The following is a 14,168-nucleotide window of genomic DNA, read 5'->3' on the forward strand; positions in this document are numbered from 1 at the left end:
GCTGACTTCCTCGGTCTGTTTGCTAGTGTTAAGGACACATTTGCTTTCGACCATTATTATTGTATTATCAACTGCTGCTCCTGATGGGGGATCAGTCAAGTGGCAACAGTTTCCCACAACGTCCTTAATAAATCTTGGTTTCCTTTTGAGATTTTTCGAGGAAAACGGTGCTCTGCGGGCCGGAGCTGGCCCACACCCGCGCACGTGGTTGTGACTTGCTTTTTCCTCCAGCCCTGTTCGGGGTAGCGCGCGGCTGGGGGTGAGCACGAAGGGCGGGCCCACCACCCGCTGGGGAGACGCGCCCGGAACGCCCAGGCCGCAGCCCCTGGGGACGCGGCGCCGGGCCAGTGACGGAATCACCGAGAGCGGGCGGAACGGGACGCTCGGGAGCGGGGCACCGAGCCGGGCTCTTTTCCCGGCGGACCGGACGCCCAGTTCCGGTTTTTGCAGAGGTGCCCCTCCTCCCCCGCGCCACGCACGGGTCGCCGTTGCCTGCCTGCGCCGCTCGCTCGGCGGACGCGCCATGGTGAGTGCGGGGGTGTCGCCCGTTGCGCTGCCGGGCCCCAGCTCAGCGGGGGGCGCGCAGAGCGGCCGGGGTGAGCAGCGGGGTCTGTGCGAGACACCAGCACCCGCCCCGGGGGGACACCAGGGTCCGTGGCGCTCGGCCCCTGCGGGGGAACCAGCACGTGCGGAGCCACGTGCACAAACATCGAAGCCCAACACGTCCGCGCTCGCCGCAGAACCGCGGTGCCTCGCCGCCTGTCCGGGGAGCGAGCGAGGCGCTTCCCCGGGGGCAGGTGCCTTCCCCAGCGCCCGCGTCACGGGCCCCTCTGCCTACCTCTAAAGCGGGCTCAAGCCAGTGCTGGAGGCAGGGAGGAGCCGTGGGGCTGCTGGCAGGTTACATTGGAACGGGGGCGTTGGGGTGTCTGGAAAGGTCGTTCGTTGCCTCTGTGTTTCAGGGTCCTCCACCTGGTGCCCTACAACAATCTACTTTCCCTTACGGTTACTCTGCGCTTTGAAATCATTCAAGCCTGGGAACGCCGCAAAGAATTCACTTAAGGGATCCCGCCGCTCCCCTGCGGCCAGACAGTCCTTCATTACTCGCTGTTCGCTCCACCTGCCTTACCCGGCACACCCACTCTTAACCTTGCCCACTGCAATTTGAAAATATATATACAAACAAAGACCAAAATAACAAGTAATCAGGAGATCCTAACGTGCTGCCCTTCCTATGCCTCTTTTCAAGGATTCATTTCCAGCATATTAAAATACCAAAATATAGACTTGTTTAGCTCAATATGAAGACTATAGATGAGATTTTTCAAAATGAGATGGGGGTGTTGGACATATAATCCTTATTGATTTATAATAGAAATTAAATATCCAAGTTGCTTAGATAGAGTTGGGAGTCTGTTGCTACACAATATTATTAAAAGTACAAACTTGCAAAGTTTGTGTTTAATATACAAAGCTGTGCAATCCACACATTTTGTAATAGATAATTCATTTCAGCTGTATTCATAAAAATATTATTTTACCTCAACATACTACAGTATAAGAGAACTAATAAATCTATAGCATAACTTGGTATACCCTGGGACTATATTCTTTTCAAAATCTTTACTCCTTTAATAACAATTAGAAATACTGTTGCATATATATTTTTATTACAGAAAAAGGAGTAAGGTTTAGGTGTAAGTCTTACTTCCTATTCTGCTGAGTTTTTCTACATGCCTAATGTAAGCAGTCCAAATGGTTTAAGTCATAGAATCATAGGATTGGAAGAGACCTCGAGAAGTCATCTAGTCCAGTCCCCTACACTCAAGGCAGGACAAAGTATTATCTTGACCATTCCTGAGAGGTGTTTGTCCAACCTGTGCTTAAAAATCCCCAATAATGGAGATTCCACAACCTCCCTAGGCAATATATTCCAGTGCTTAACCACCCTGACAGGAAGTTTTTCCTAATGTCCAACTTAAACCTTCCTTGCTGCAATTTAAACCCATTGCTTCTTTAAGCCCTATCCTCAGAGGTTAAGAAAAACAATTTTTCTTCCTTCTCCTTGTAACAATCTTTTACATACTTGAAAACTGTTATCATCTCCCTTCTCAATCTTCTATTTTCCAGACTAAACAAACCCTATTTTTTCAGTCTTCCCTCATAGGTCATGTTTTCTAGGTCTTTAATAATTTTTGTCGTTCTTCTCTGGACTCTCTCACATCTTTCCTAAAATGTGGCGCCCAGAACTGGACACAATACTCAGGCTGAGTCCTAATCAGCAGGGAGTCGAGCGGAAGAATTACTTCTTGTCTTGCTTATAACACTCCTGTTAATAGAAAAAGAGTACTTGTGGCACCTTATGCTCAAATAAATTGGTTAGTCTCTAAGGTGCCACAAGTACTCCTTTTCTTTTTGCGAATACAGTCTAACACGGCTGTTACTCTGACTCCTGTTAGTACATCCCAGAATGATGTTCGCTTTTTTTTTTTTTTGCAACAGTGTTAGCTTGTGGTCCACTCTGACCCCCAGATACTTTTTCACAGTACTCTTTCCTAGGCAGCCATTTCCCATTTTGTATGTGTGCAACTGGTTGTTCCTTAAATGGAGTACTTTGCATTTGTCCTTATTGAATTTCATCCTGTTGACTTCAGACCATTTCTCCAGTTTGTTCAGATCATTTTGAATTTTAATCCTATCCTCCAAAGCACTTGCAACCCCTCCCAGCTTGGTATCGTCTTCACCCTTTGTATGTGTAGTCTGTATGTCATTATCTAAACCACTGATGAAGATATAGAGCAGAACTGGACCCAGAACTGATCCCTGCGGGACCCCACTCGTTACGCCCTTACAGCGTGACTGTGAACCACTGATAACTACACTCTGGGAATGGGTTTCCAATCAGTTTTGCACCCACCTTATAGTAACTCCATCTAGGTTGCATTTCCCTAGTTTGTTTATGAGAAGTTCATGTGAGACAGTATCAGAAGCTTTACTAAAATCAAGATAATAATCTATTTTGTTTATATGCTTATGGGGAATTCCTCTAAAATAGGTGTTTTAGCTTTCAAGGCCAAATATTCAAAATAGCCTTATAGCCCGCCCCCAGAGTTGTACCTGCAGTTTGGCATGTGCAAATTCAGCAGGTGTATTTGATTTTCCTACTGTAAGTGTGGGGACTAGGGGAAACTAGTGTAATAAAATTATACATTGTCATATTTAATGGTGTCCACTGATACACATTCCAATTTGCAAACTTTTCTTTCTCCACTTAAAAAAAAAAATTAGTAATTTTTGATTCTAGCCGTGAATAAAATCTGTTGTTGTACAGCAGAGCGTACTTTAAAAACTTTTCCATTAATTGCAGGTTCTTTAACCAGGCCATTTTTTAAGGTGTTCTATCATCAGAAAAGGCAATTTAAAACATGTTGCAGAAGTTGGAATAGGATCAGTGTTCTGTTAAATGCTCAGGTAGTTAATTGGTTCTTTCCTTTTCTATGTTAAGTCAACAGGACAGAAAATCATTCTGTTTTAGAGACTATAAACAAACAAAAGTTAAATGAACATAACAAACAGGATTGCAGCTAGAGGTCTTCTCTATCTGTAGAAGACGCATACCAAACAGGGAGAATGAAAAACTAACAAGTGGTAGTAAATATAATGTTAACTGCTTCTGAATCAGTCCATTTCAAGCAGTATCTGCAGGGAGTTCTCTGGATGAATTAGTTAAGATAAATAGATATGAAAGCGTTTGGTGAAAGTTTTAATTTGTACTTTCTGCATTGTTGATCAAGGTACAGCAACTGAAATGTATCTGTCTTTCTGGACACTTTTGGCTCAAGTTTTGAGCAAGTAGTTGGCTTGTATGTGTATTGCTGTTTCACAGTTGTATTTCAGTGTGTTTCTGAACTGGATGGGCAAATGAGTCTAGAACTGTTAGCAGTGACTTGAGAGCAATTATCTATGTTTTTCTAGACTTCCCACCACTATTCTGTTTAGAAACTGCAATCCTAAACTGAAAAATTTCTGTTCCAGTCTTGTGGGTAGAAGGCTGTGCCAAATTACATCACATTTTTGTGATGTGGACTAGAATAAGGCCATCAAACTGCAATTCCATTTCAAAGCCAGAAAAACTTTCTTTGTTCAACCAGATTTTGAAAATAGATATTAAAAATGAGTTCAGCACCATGAGTTCTGGTCAACTCTTGGTTTTAAACATTTCATTTCTCCTATGTTTTATCTTCTGGCCCTTATGCAGCACGGTGACTTAGGACAGAAGCATGCAAGTGTGTAGTTGATCACCTGATGCTAATGTCACTTGTGTGGTAGCAGAGGGTGTTGAAGCCCTCAAGCTAGATTTGGAATGCATATACAGCAGTTCATTAGTACAGATTCTGCCTGATCCACATTGTGATGCCCCCAACAATGGAAACTACAGAGCTTCCTATTTATGTTTATTTTTCTGTGATGTTACAAAACAAGTTCATGTTGCAGTATGTTTTTAAGTGCCCTGTATATATGTAACCAAATAAAATACAATATAACTTGCTCTTTGGCCAGAAGGAGTAAGTTATTTTGGCCCAGTGGTGTGCGTAAGATTTAAGAGGAAAATTCCTTGCTGCTTATGGCATGATTTAAAAAAAAAACAAAAAAACCTGCCTTGTTTATGTTGCTGTTGCTTCCAGTTTGGCATGAAATTGGGCTGAAGTCACATGAGCAACAATAGTTGGCTATTGATACCTTCTTTAAATTAGTGGAGCTTCAGAGTGTCTTCTCAAGAAGTGCTAGAGGAAGCAGTGTATGCAAATTTAAATCATCACAGTAATAAACTTGTGAACACTAGTGCAGGATCACTACTTTATGACCAAGCTTACTCTTGTTTTCTTTCTTCCCTATATATTCCTCAATATCACACTCCTTAGCAGTCTTTCCATTAATTTTTTGGGGCAACCTTCAAAACAAAAAAACCAACAACAAAAAATTGAGAACTGAGAAATGGAGTGGTGTGGGGATGAGGCTTGCGATGTATTCCTTTTTAAAAAGAGCCCCTTCCTGTAACCCGAACGTTTGCTTAAGATGTTTTTCTTTAGAACATATACAAATGCACTTGAGTCACTGACACTGCAGAAAGCTATAACTTTATCTCTATTTGTAAAAGTCCTTTAGTACAGAAGTGACCAAGATGGAGCATTGTATTTTGACAGGTTTCAGAGTAACAGCCATGTTAGTCTGTATTCGCAAAAAGAAAAAAAAAAAATGACGTAGTCTCTGTGGGTGGCAGCTGCAATCTGGTTCCTTCTGTGCAAGTTAAATGGGTTCCTGATAAGGGTTTAAATGGAGCCGTCAGTTGGACAAAGTTTAAATTAGGGTATACTGGAAATTGCATCCTTGTTAGGAGAGGTAATTTAAAGTTTCCTCACCACTGAGCTCTGTAAGAAGGAAGGTAATTTCTGTTTGTAGAAGAGTAGCAGCCTGTAACAAATTTTATATCTTTTTTCAGTTTAGAGTTGATGTGTGTTATAACTGCATGCTTGCTTCAGCCATCAGTTTGTATGCCTGATTTTCATATTGCATGTGCTGTGTTGGAATCTGAACTTGGGAGTCTGCATTTTATTATTGTCAGTAACACAAGGAGTGACAAGAATATAACTTATACAAGCCCACCTAAACCCACTGTATGAATTTTGGACCTTCTGAGGTGTTAATGCATGCTCTTTCAAAGAGATTCACTCAAGATAAGGTGCTGCTGGCTTCCCTTTGAGCAGTCTTTTACTCTGGTTGCAGTAGCTTATGAGACACTTTGTGAAGGAAACTGAAGTGTCTCATTTTATTCCTTGTTGTGTTTCATTTCAGCCAAAAGTACCAAAGGGCAGAGGAGGAGGGCAAGAGAAAAAAGTCATCCATCCTTACAGCAGAAAGGCTGCTCAGCTTACGAGAGAAGCACACAAACAGGAAAAAAAGGAAAAGTGAGTTAATTTTTACTGATGTTATCCAATGTGGGGGAAAGGGAGACTAATTTTGTGTTTTTTAAAAGTATTATTTTGAGTCTGAATTTCAGGAAAGTGGGGAACATGAAATTTGGAACCTTTTTTTGGTAAGTGGTTAAAACTAGGAGTAATTAATAAGATGAATTTAAAACAAAGATAATTAGGCTGAATATTAGGCATTATTTCCTAATAGTGAGATTGTTAGTGTGTAGAATAACATTGCTTGGAAGCTGATAGAAGCTTCAGCACAGGAATAATGTAAAATTAAATTAGACAACCTGATTTATTAGAAAGTCAAGGTACCGAATCATAGGAATGTAGGATTGGAGGGGACCTGAAGAGATCATCTAGTCAATGCCCTTGTACAGAGACAGGATTAACTAAAATGTAAGATCATTGCATAAAACTTGAACGTAATGCCAAATTCTGCCAGATTATTTTCAGAACGTTTACTTACACTATCAATCTATTTACCAAAGTACTTTTTAAAATGAGTCTGATTAACACATGACTGGTAATTGACATGGAGCTTTTCACCTGGTTTGAATCTACTACAAGTTGACATTGACAATAAGTTTGGTCCAGATTCTGTTTCTTGCTGCAAGTGTCCAGATGACAGAAAACACCAAGATAGCTGGCATATTTTGTAGCCTTGCAAAAGGAGGGAAAGACTGAATGAGAATAGAGCCTGAATAATTCATCTCTAGAGGTGGTCCCTGCATCTTTTATCCTGCTGTTTTATGGGATCTTCCCCCACCCCCCTTCTGTGGGGCTAGCGAAGGGCACTGTGGTGAGAGGGATAGAGTTTGCCTAGTGCAGGCAGGGTAGAACATTTGGTGAAGAATTCTGATTGTCCCTACTGCTGAAACTCCTTTGTGCCATGGTAGTCTGATCTCCTGGCATAACAGCCTCTCTCTTCTGGGAACAAATCTTTTCCTCAAGCTGGGAACTTTTTTTTAGGGTTGCTTAGTGCTTTAGAGGTCTGCTTGTTGGCATTTTAAATGTCAATATATATTATTAGAACAGCTCTGGGAGATTCTCTGCTACTGCACGTTTTATCTATTAAATGTATGGTTAGAGATGACCAGGACAGTTAATCTGGCTTTTCACGAACTACTATATTTAAATGTTATTAGGGTTATGAGACAATAGTAACCAACCAGGAAAATTAAACTTCAATGTAAAAAAGAGTGGACTCACCGCTGCAGCGCCTTCTGGCAGCTCTCTCCCCATCTGGCACCCCAGCAGCCACACTAGTCCTCCAGTGGTCCACGTCTTCCCATGACTCTGCCCTTCAGGCAGGTCACAGTTTAACTCTATCTCTTCCAGGGTATTAGAGTCCAAAAGACAAATGAACATTACAAACTCAAATCCAGGGTAATCTGAGAAGTTCCAATGCAATGGAATGGGTTACCTAGGGAGGTGGTGGAATCTCCATCCTTAGAGGCTTTTAAGGCCCGGCTTGACAGAGCCTTGGCTGGGATGATTTAGTTGGTGTTGGTCCTGCTTTGAGCAGGGGATTTGACTAGATCACCTCCTGAGGTCTCTTCCAACCACTGTTCCCTCTAAGCTGTGCACGTGTGCGCATAAACCCCTTGCAAATGGAAAAACACCGCACGCACAAAAATGTGCACAGAAGAAATTTTTTGCAGGCACGGCCTGTCAAAAATTTGCACAGAAGAAATTTTTTGCACGCACGGCCTGTCAAAAATTAGAGGGAACATTGCTTCTAACCCTAATATTCTATGATTCTGAGTCTTTGACAGAGCCACACCCCACCCTGCCCGGATTTCTCTTCATGCAACCAGTCCTTTTAATTAGTCTTTCTGGGCTGGTTGTCTCATCTGCTTGGAGGTTCATCCATGCAGTAAGCTCTCTCAGACTCTTGCTTGAAACAAGGCTTCCCTTACCAAGAGGAGTAGAGCTCCGCTCTCTTTCTTGTCAACCCCAAACTGAGCTGGGCCACCTCCTTTTACTTCCCCTCCCCTCTCCTGACATCTGCTACAGGTATAGAGGTGCAGGGCCAATTGGGACTACAGACCCTCATCAATCCCCTCCTTGCCAGTGTGGGGCCTGTCTGCCCCATCACAGGCTGTAAGTGATGGTAATAACTAGAGTAACAATAACCAGAATATGACTACATACTACCCTTGGGTTTAATTTGGTTTTGTTTCCAGAGTATGTGCTTTAAGTGTTACGGAAACCACGCTTCTTGTGGAAGCACGCGCAGAAGTAGGGTTTTATGGCTGAGTTAAGGATATTTGTGGAATTCTGACTATGAATTTCCTTTCTTTCCAATATTTGTGTTTAAGAATTATGGTGTTCTAACCATGATTTGAATTAATGGGTATATGTGTAGGTTAGGGTTTTTTAAAAACTAATTTAGGAGCAAGATAATTGAAATACATAATTGTAAAATATTTGAAAACTAGTATTCTATTGTGCAGGTTTAAGTGAAACTCCCACTTCAATAAAATGCCACTTTTTAAAAATAGCTTATTGCGGTTTATTTAACTGAGTCTCCTGAATTTGTGCTGCTGTCTTCTGCCTGTGCTTCTTTATTGTGTCTGCTTCTTCCTTTCTTGCTCATGTCAGTCAGCTCTCCTCAGCCTAGTACTTCTCGTTTTTTCCCCCTGTAGCAGTGAGTGCCATAAGCCCGCATACGGTATGGGCTAGTCTACACTAGAAGCACTACCTCAGCGCAGCTGCAGTGCATCTGGTGAGGGCGCTCTATGCCGTTGGGAGAGAGCTCTCCTGTCAGTATAATCACTGCACCTGCACAAGCGGCGGTAGCTATGTCAGCGGGAGAAGCTCTCCCACCGACATTGCACTATCCACACTGGCACTTAGGTCAGTGTAACTTGCATTGCTCGGAGGGTGGGGTGTGCGTGTGGCTTATTCACACCCTTCTGACTGACAGAAGTTATGCTGACATAAGTGGTAGTGTGTACAAGCTCTATGTAGAGAGAACAGATGTGAAATGAGAAGTGGCTGAAATCCTAGAGACTGGAACACATGGATCTTCATAGCCGTCTTAGCATTTTTAAATAGATAAAATATATGTTCCATGCTTTTAAAAAATTGTCAAGTATCTTCGGTCTAGGGCTTAATTAATGTTTATGTAAAACCAAAGGCCCAACTAATAATATCGGTTTGGAAATGGAAATCTTCAAATAGAGGTGCTGGTGCAGTGTATATAGATGCAACTAAAATTATACTTGTCTCTTATGCCTGCCAACCAAGGATTTCACTGTGCTTTGCAAACATCAATTAAGTATGCAGTGGAGAAAGTAACAAATACTAGAAAAGTAAAAATGCTGTAGAATGACAGCGAGTGAACTGTAAGTAATGCACAAGACTGCCATTGCCATCAGTATCAGATTGAGACTGCATTATGATCTTAGACCTACTTTGCCCAGTCTGAGGCTTATCTACAGAGGAAAATTATCCTGGTATAAATTAAGGTGTGAATTTAAACTGATATGATTATACCAGTATAATCTGGTATAGACACTCTGATTTGGTATGTGTGCTCCTTCTTTCAGTTTAGCTGTTGTTGTTTGGGAACAGGTTTAAACTAAGCCAAGAAAAGACACTTTTATATTGGGAATAAATAGGGAGGGTTGTATAGTATTACCAGTAAACCTTTATCCTGTCAACAAAGCCTTAGGCACCTGTTAAAGGTTACATGTGCATATCTGTGCTGCATCTGATATAGGAAACCCTGCCACATGTGTCAGAATGCAGGAGACAAGCCAGCTTCTGTAAACCAGTAATTTATCTGCCTGACACCTTTAATATTGCAATAATGAGAGGTCATTGTAGCCCTCCAAGCACAGGAACACCTTCTACAGCTAGCAGAGGAAGATGTAGCAATAGACTGACCTAATTAGACTATAATATAATTCAACAAACCAGACAACAGTACTTGCCGACGCTTGTTCCCAAGGCAACAAACACTGGTAAGTATTATCTGGCTGATGTGCTGAAGTGACTACAGTGCACAAAAATGTCTTAGAGAAGTTTTATGAAGTGCTTCTGTCTCCTGACACTAGTGAGTGCAGATTCTCCCGAACTGCATAAAGTGTCTTCTTTGAGCCTCTCTGTATTATAGTGCAGGCAGAATGCCTTTGAATCCCAGTTCTGTAGTGATGGACCCTTCTATTGTGAGTGGGTCTTCCAGGCAGTGAGACATGGAACCAGAATAATGCTAGAAGTCAGTGGTTCTCAACCTCTACAGATCACTGTACCCTTTTCAGGAGTCTGATTTGTCAGATCTGGAGCACCCACAGAATTGGCACCTATGACATGCACCCTCTTCTTTCCCCTATGTTTTATTAAAAATAACATGCCTCCTGTATGTACTGCCAAAAATACTTTTCTTACTCTCTATATAGACCTTTATGGTCTTGGGCAGCTTTGCAGTTCTACTGAATAATTCTAAAGATATTTTAGCTTGATAGCAACTATTCATGTCAATGTTGCCAGGGAATTATTGCATTTGTCTGCACTGTAGAGCAGGGGTGGCCAAATTGCGGCTCGTGAGCCACACGCGGTTCTCAACCTATTTACCATTGTGGGCTGCATATGCAGCTCTCTGTGTGTTACATGGGCCACATCCACACACTATCTACCAAAAAAAGGCTTAGTATTTAGCAATACTATTCAGCCCAATATAATACCTTTCATTTCAACACTGGCAAATGTCTACCAAGAGCATTTTAAATGAGCAAAATAAGTGAAAACATTAACTCTTAAAATTAATTAATTTGGGTGTCATGGCATGGTGTATTGCCACCCTCGATTCTAAACTGCCGCTGGCGGCACGGCTGGGCTGAGCACCCGGAGCGTGCCTGCAAAGCTCGGGAGCCCTGCCTGGTGTGGAGTGCCCCCCAAGACAGGGACTGCTCCTCATGCACCCAGACCCTCCATCCAGGGACTGCTCCCCACCCCTTCCCAGACTGACCCCCACCCCTCCCAGCCAGAGAATGCTCCTCTATCACCCAATCCCCTGGGACTATCCCCCCAGCATCAAGACCCTCCCCCTCAATACTGGGCTGGGACACGTGCCTGCCATGCAGAGACAGGGTGCCCTGTCCAGGGCAGAACTGGCCCCCTTCTTCCCCAGGGACTGCCACCTCCAGAATCCAGTCCCCCACCCAGGAATGGCCGCCCATGCAGTCATTCCCCCACCTAGGGACTACCTCCCAGCAACTGCCTTCAGCACCCAGTCCCCCAGCACTCAACCCATTCATCTCGGGACTGTACCTTGGTCTCTATCCCCCATTCAGGGACTGCCACCAGTCCTCCCCACATAGAGTCTGTCCCCCATGCACTGGCTGCAACCCAGCCCTCTGCACTCCCTCCCCAGACCCCTGAACTGCCCTCCCTGTGGCCCTAGGTCAGTGGTTTTCAAACTGCGGGTTGTGACCCAGCACTGGGTCGCGGCGGCTCTGGTCAGCACTGCTGACCGGGCCATTAAAAGTCCTGTCGATGGTGCTGGCCAGCTAAGGCAGGCTAGTCCCTACCTGTTCTGACACTGCACTGTGCCCTGAAGCGGCCAGCATCAGGTCCGGCTCCTAGGCGGGGGGTGGTGGTGGTGACCGACTGAGGCTCCTCATGCTGCCCCTGCCCCGAGCACCGGCTCTGCACTCCCATTGGCCGGGAACTGGCCAACAGGAGCTGGGGGCGGTGGTGCCTGCAGTCGAGAGCCGCGCGGAGCTGCTTGCGCACCTCTGCCTAGAAGCCGGACCTGCTGCTGGTTGCTTCCAGGGCGCAGCTCGGTCCGCGGTGCCAGGACAGGCAGGAAGCCTGCTTTAGCACCCCCGCTGACCGGGAGCCACTTGAGGTAAGCCCGTGCCCCAATCCCCAGCCTCAGCACTGAGCCCCCCCCAAATCCCAAGCCCCTTCCTGCACCCCATAGCCCTCATCCCTCGCCCCAACCCAGAGCTTTGCAAACGTAGTTGGGTATGGGTGGGGGGGGAACAGCAGCTGTTTAACAGCCTGAAACAGGAAGCGAAGGAAAATTTATCCACTCAACTGTAATTTTTAAGGTAGGATCAAAGAACCCAGCTTAACCTTTGGAGCCAGGGATGGAATTTATAGGGGAGAAAAAACCTCTTGACATGGAATCTGAGACACAAACATGGAACTTGCAGAGTAGAACCAAAGTTTAGTCTCAATTTTCAGAGTAGAATCTCAGTTTCATCTCTTCGCCATCCACCATATGCTGTCTGTCTTTTTGTTCTGAGTTTGTACAGCGCTTAGCTCAGTGGGGTCCTGGTCCATGTCTAGGGCTCGTAGGTATGACAATAGTACAAATTAATAATAATATCGGGTAATACCCATATTGCAAACAAAAAAAAGCCATCACCTTTGCCGCTGCTTTTCAATCTCCCCCCTCGCAGGGTCCCAAAGCCCAGGCTGCAACCCGAGCCCGAATGTCTACACTGCAGTTAAACAACCCCAAATAGCCCAAGCCCTGTGAACCCAAGTCAGCTGACACATGCAGCTGCAGATGTTTAACGGCAGTGTAGACATACCTTAAGACACGAGGAGGGGACTGTTGGAGTGGCTAACTTGTGTGCATTTTTATCAGACTGCAGCCTGTTGTGATGGGCAACTGTTTGCTCCTTTGTTGTCACTGCAATAACTTCCACAAGCCCTAATGTTCACTGGAAGAATTCCTTGTGTTAAGCTATTGACTTGAACATACTACTTTAATTTCTAGGAGTCCCCTCATCCCTCCCCCGTTAGTGATTTCACAAAATGACAGTGATATCCTTCCAGGAGTTTATTTTCTCATTTGGGATCTACATGGCTTTAACCTCCACCCACTCCAATCTCCTCTTGCAGAGTACAGTGCCAATCATGTAAATAACGTGTTCTATGCTAACTTTTTTCATGAAAATCTGTTAATGTGAAGTGTTTCTATAAATGCACACACATAAATAATGCCTGTGTGCATTCAAGCACTCACCTGCCCACCCCTGAAAAAAAGAAACAACAAAAATGTTTAGTGATTTTTGTATAGTAACCTACTACAAACTAACATGTACCTCATATGCAGCATTTACAGGCAGGGTGAAACTATATAGCTTACACTTTTAGTTAGGCTGCTTGTCTGTCTGACGTCCCAGTTTTCTCCATGGCAACACTTTGTAGACATGCACTATCGTCTGTATGTGTTGTCATGTAAGGTATGGCAAACACTGAAGATGACTAAATAAAAATGCAAAGCTTCTGTGATAACTAATATGTAAAATAATGGGCTGACTTGTATTATTAAAAATATTTGAAGCACACAATTTTGTTTTGTAAAAACTGTATCATCTGCCCATGCTATTTCCTTTGTCCTCTCCTTTCATAGGTGTCTTTTTTTCATGCTGTTACCTACATATGGAATGAGATTGTTTTTTCTGTGCTCTCCTCCTTCAAAATCCTCCCCCTTTGCTTTGCTTCTCACCATGTGCTTCCAATTCTGTGCACTGCACTCCTTCCCTCTTTTCCTACAGCAGTCTCTATTTCAAACATTAGGTACAACTCACATTTTAATTTGTTTTAATATTAAATCCTTCCTTCCCTTCCTTTACATTTGCTGTGCTCTCACATTCCAGATTTGTCTAATTTAAAGTCTGCTCATCCTGCAAATCCTACGCTCAGATGAATTCCATTGACTCATTTTTCTTTAAGCATTTTCATCTTTTAGCTGGCATTTATAAAATTGCTCTTACTTGTGAAATATTTAAAGAAATAAAAATCAACTTCTCCTACCCCCTGCTAAACTAATTTATTTAGATTTAGACTCTACTACACAAAAAGAGTGTCCATCCCAGGTAGAGGATGCCCTAGGCATTTTGGGGCAGATCCTCAGCTCGTGTTAATTGTCATTCGCACTACTGAAGTCAGTGTCACTATAAGTTTATACCAGCTGAGGATCTGCTCCTTTATTTTGTATATTTTAATCAAACTCTTTCTCCCATGTATAACTTTTGGAGAGTCTCCATCACACGGAGTAATACTGTTTTTAAAAGACCTAATAAAGCTTTAACATTGCTGTGTTAATCTGCCATTATTATAATGTTTTTTTCTGTGCCGAAGTAACAAATAATTAGAACACTTCTGTATATTTTACCCTGTCTTGCTGGAAACAAAATTAGGACTGATGTGGGTCATTGCTGGGGA

The 14,168-nt window shown here is 43.5% G+C and overlaps 1 protein-coding gene across 1 annotated transcript in view; it reads left to right on the forward strand.

Annotated features, from left to right (window-relative positions):
- The first annotated feature begins 245 nt into the window (after positions 1–245).
- The window catches only part of TMA16 (translation machinery associated 16 homolog), a 53,410-nt gene continuing 39,487 nt past the window's right edge, over positions 246–14,168 (forward strand). The window contains exons 1-2 of the mRNA XM_074951099.1: positions 246–526; positions 5,851–5,963. Of these exons, the coding sequence (XP_074807200.1) occupies positions 524–526; positions 5,851–5,963 (116 nt within the window). The 5' untranslated portion in view covers positions 246–523. The remainder of the gene's footprint in view (positions 527–5,850; positions 5,964–14,168) is intronic.

Source organism: Natator depressus, chromosome 4 (genome assembly GCF_965152275.1).
Source record: "Natator depressus isolate rNatDep1 chromosome 4, rNatDep2.hap1, whole genome shotgun sequence".
Taxonomy (NCBI): Eukaryota; Metazoa; Chordata; order Testudines; family Cheloniidae; genus Natator; species Natator depressus.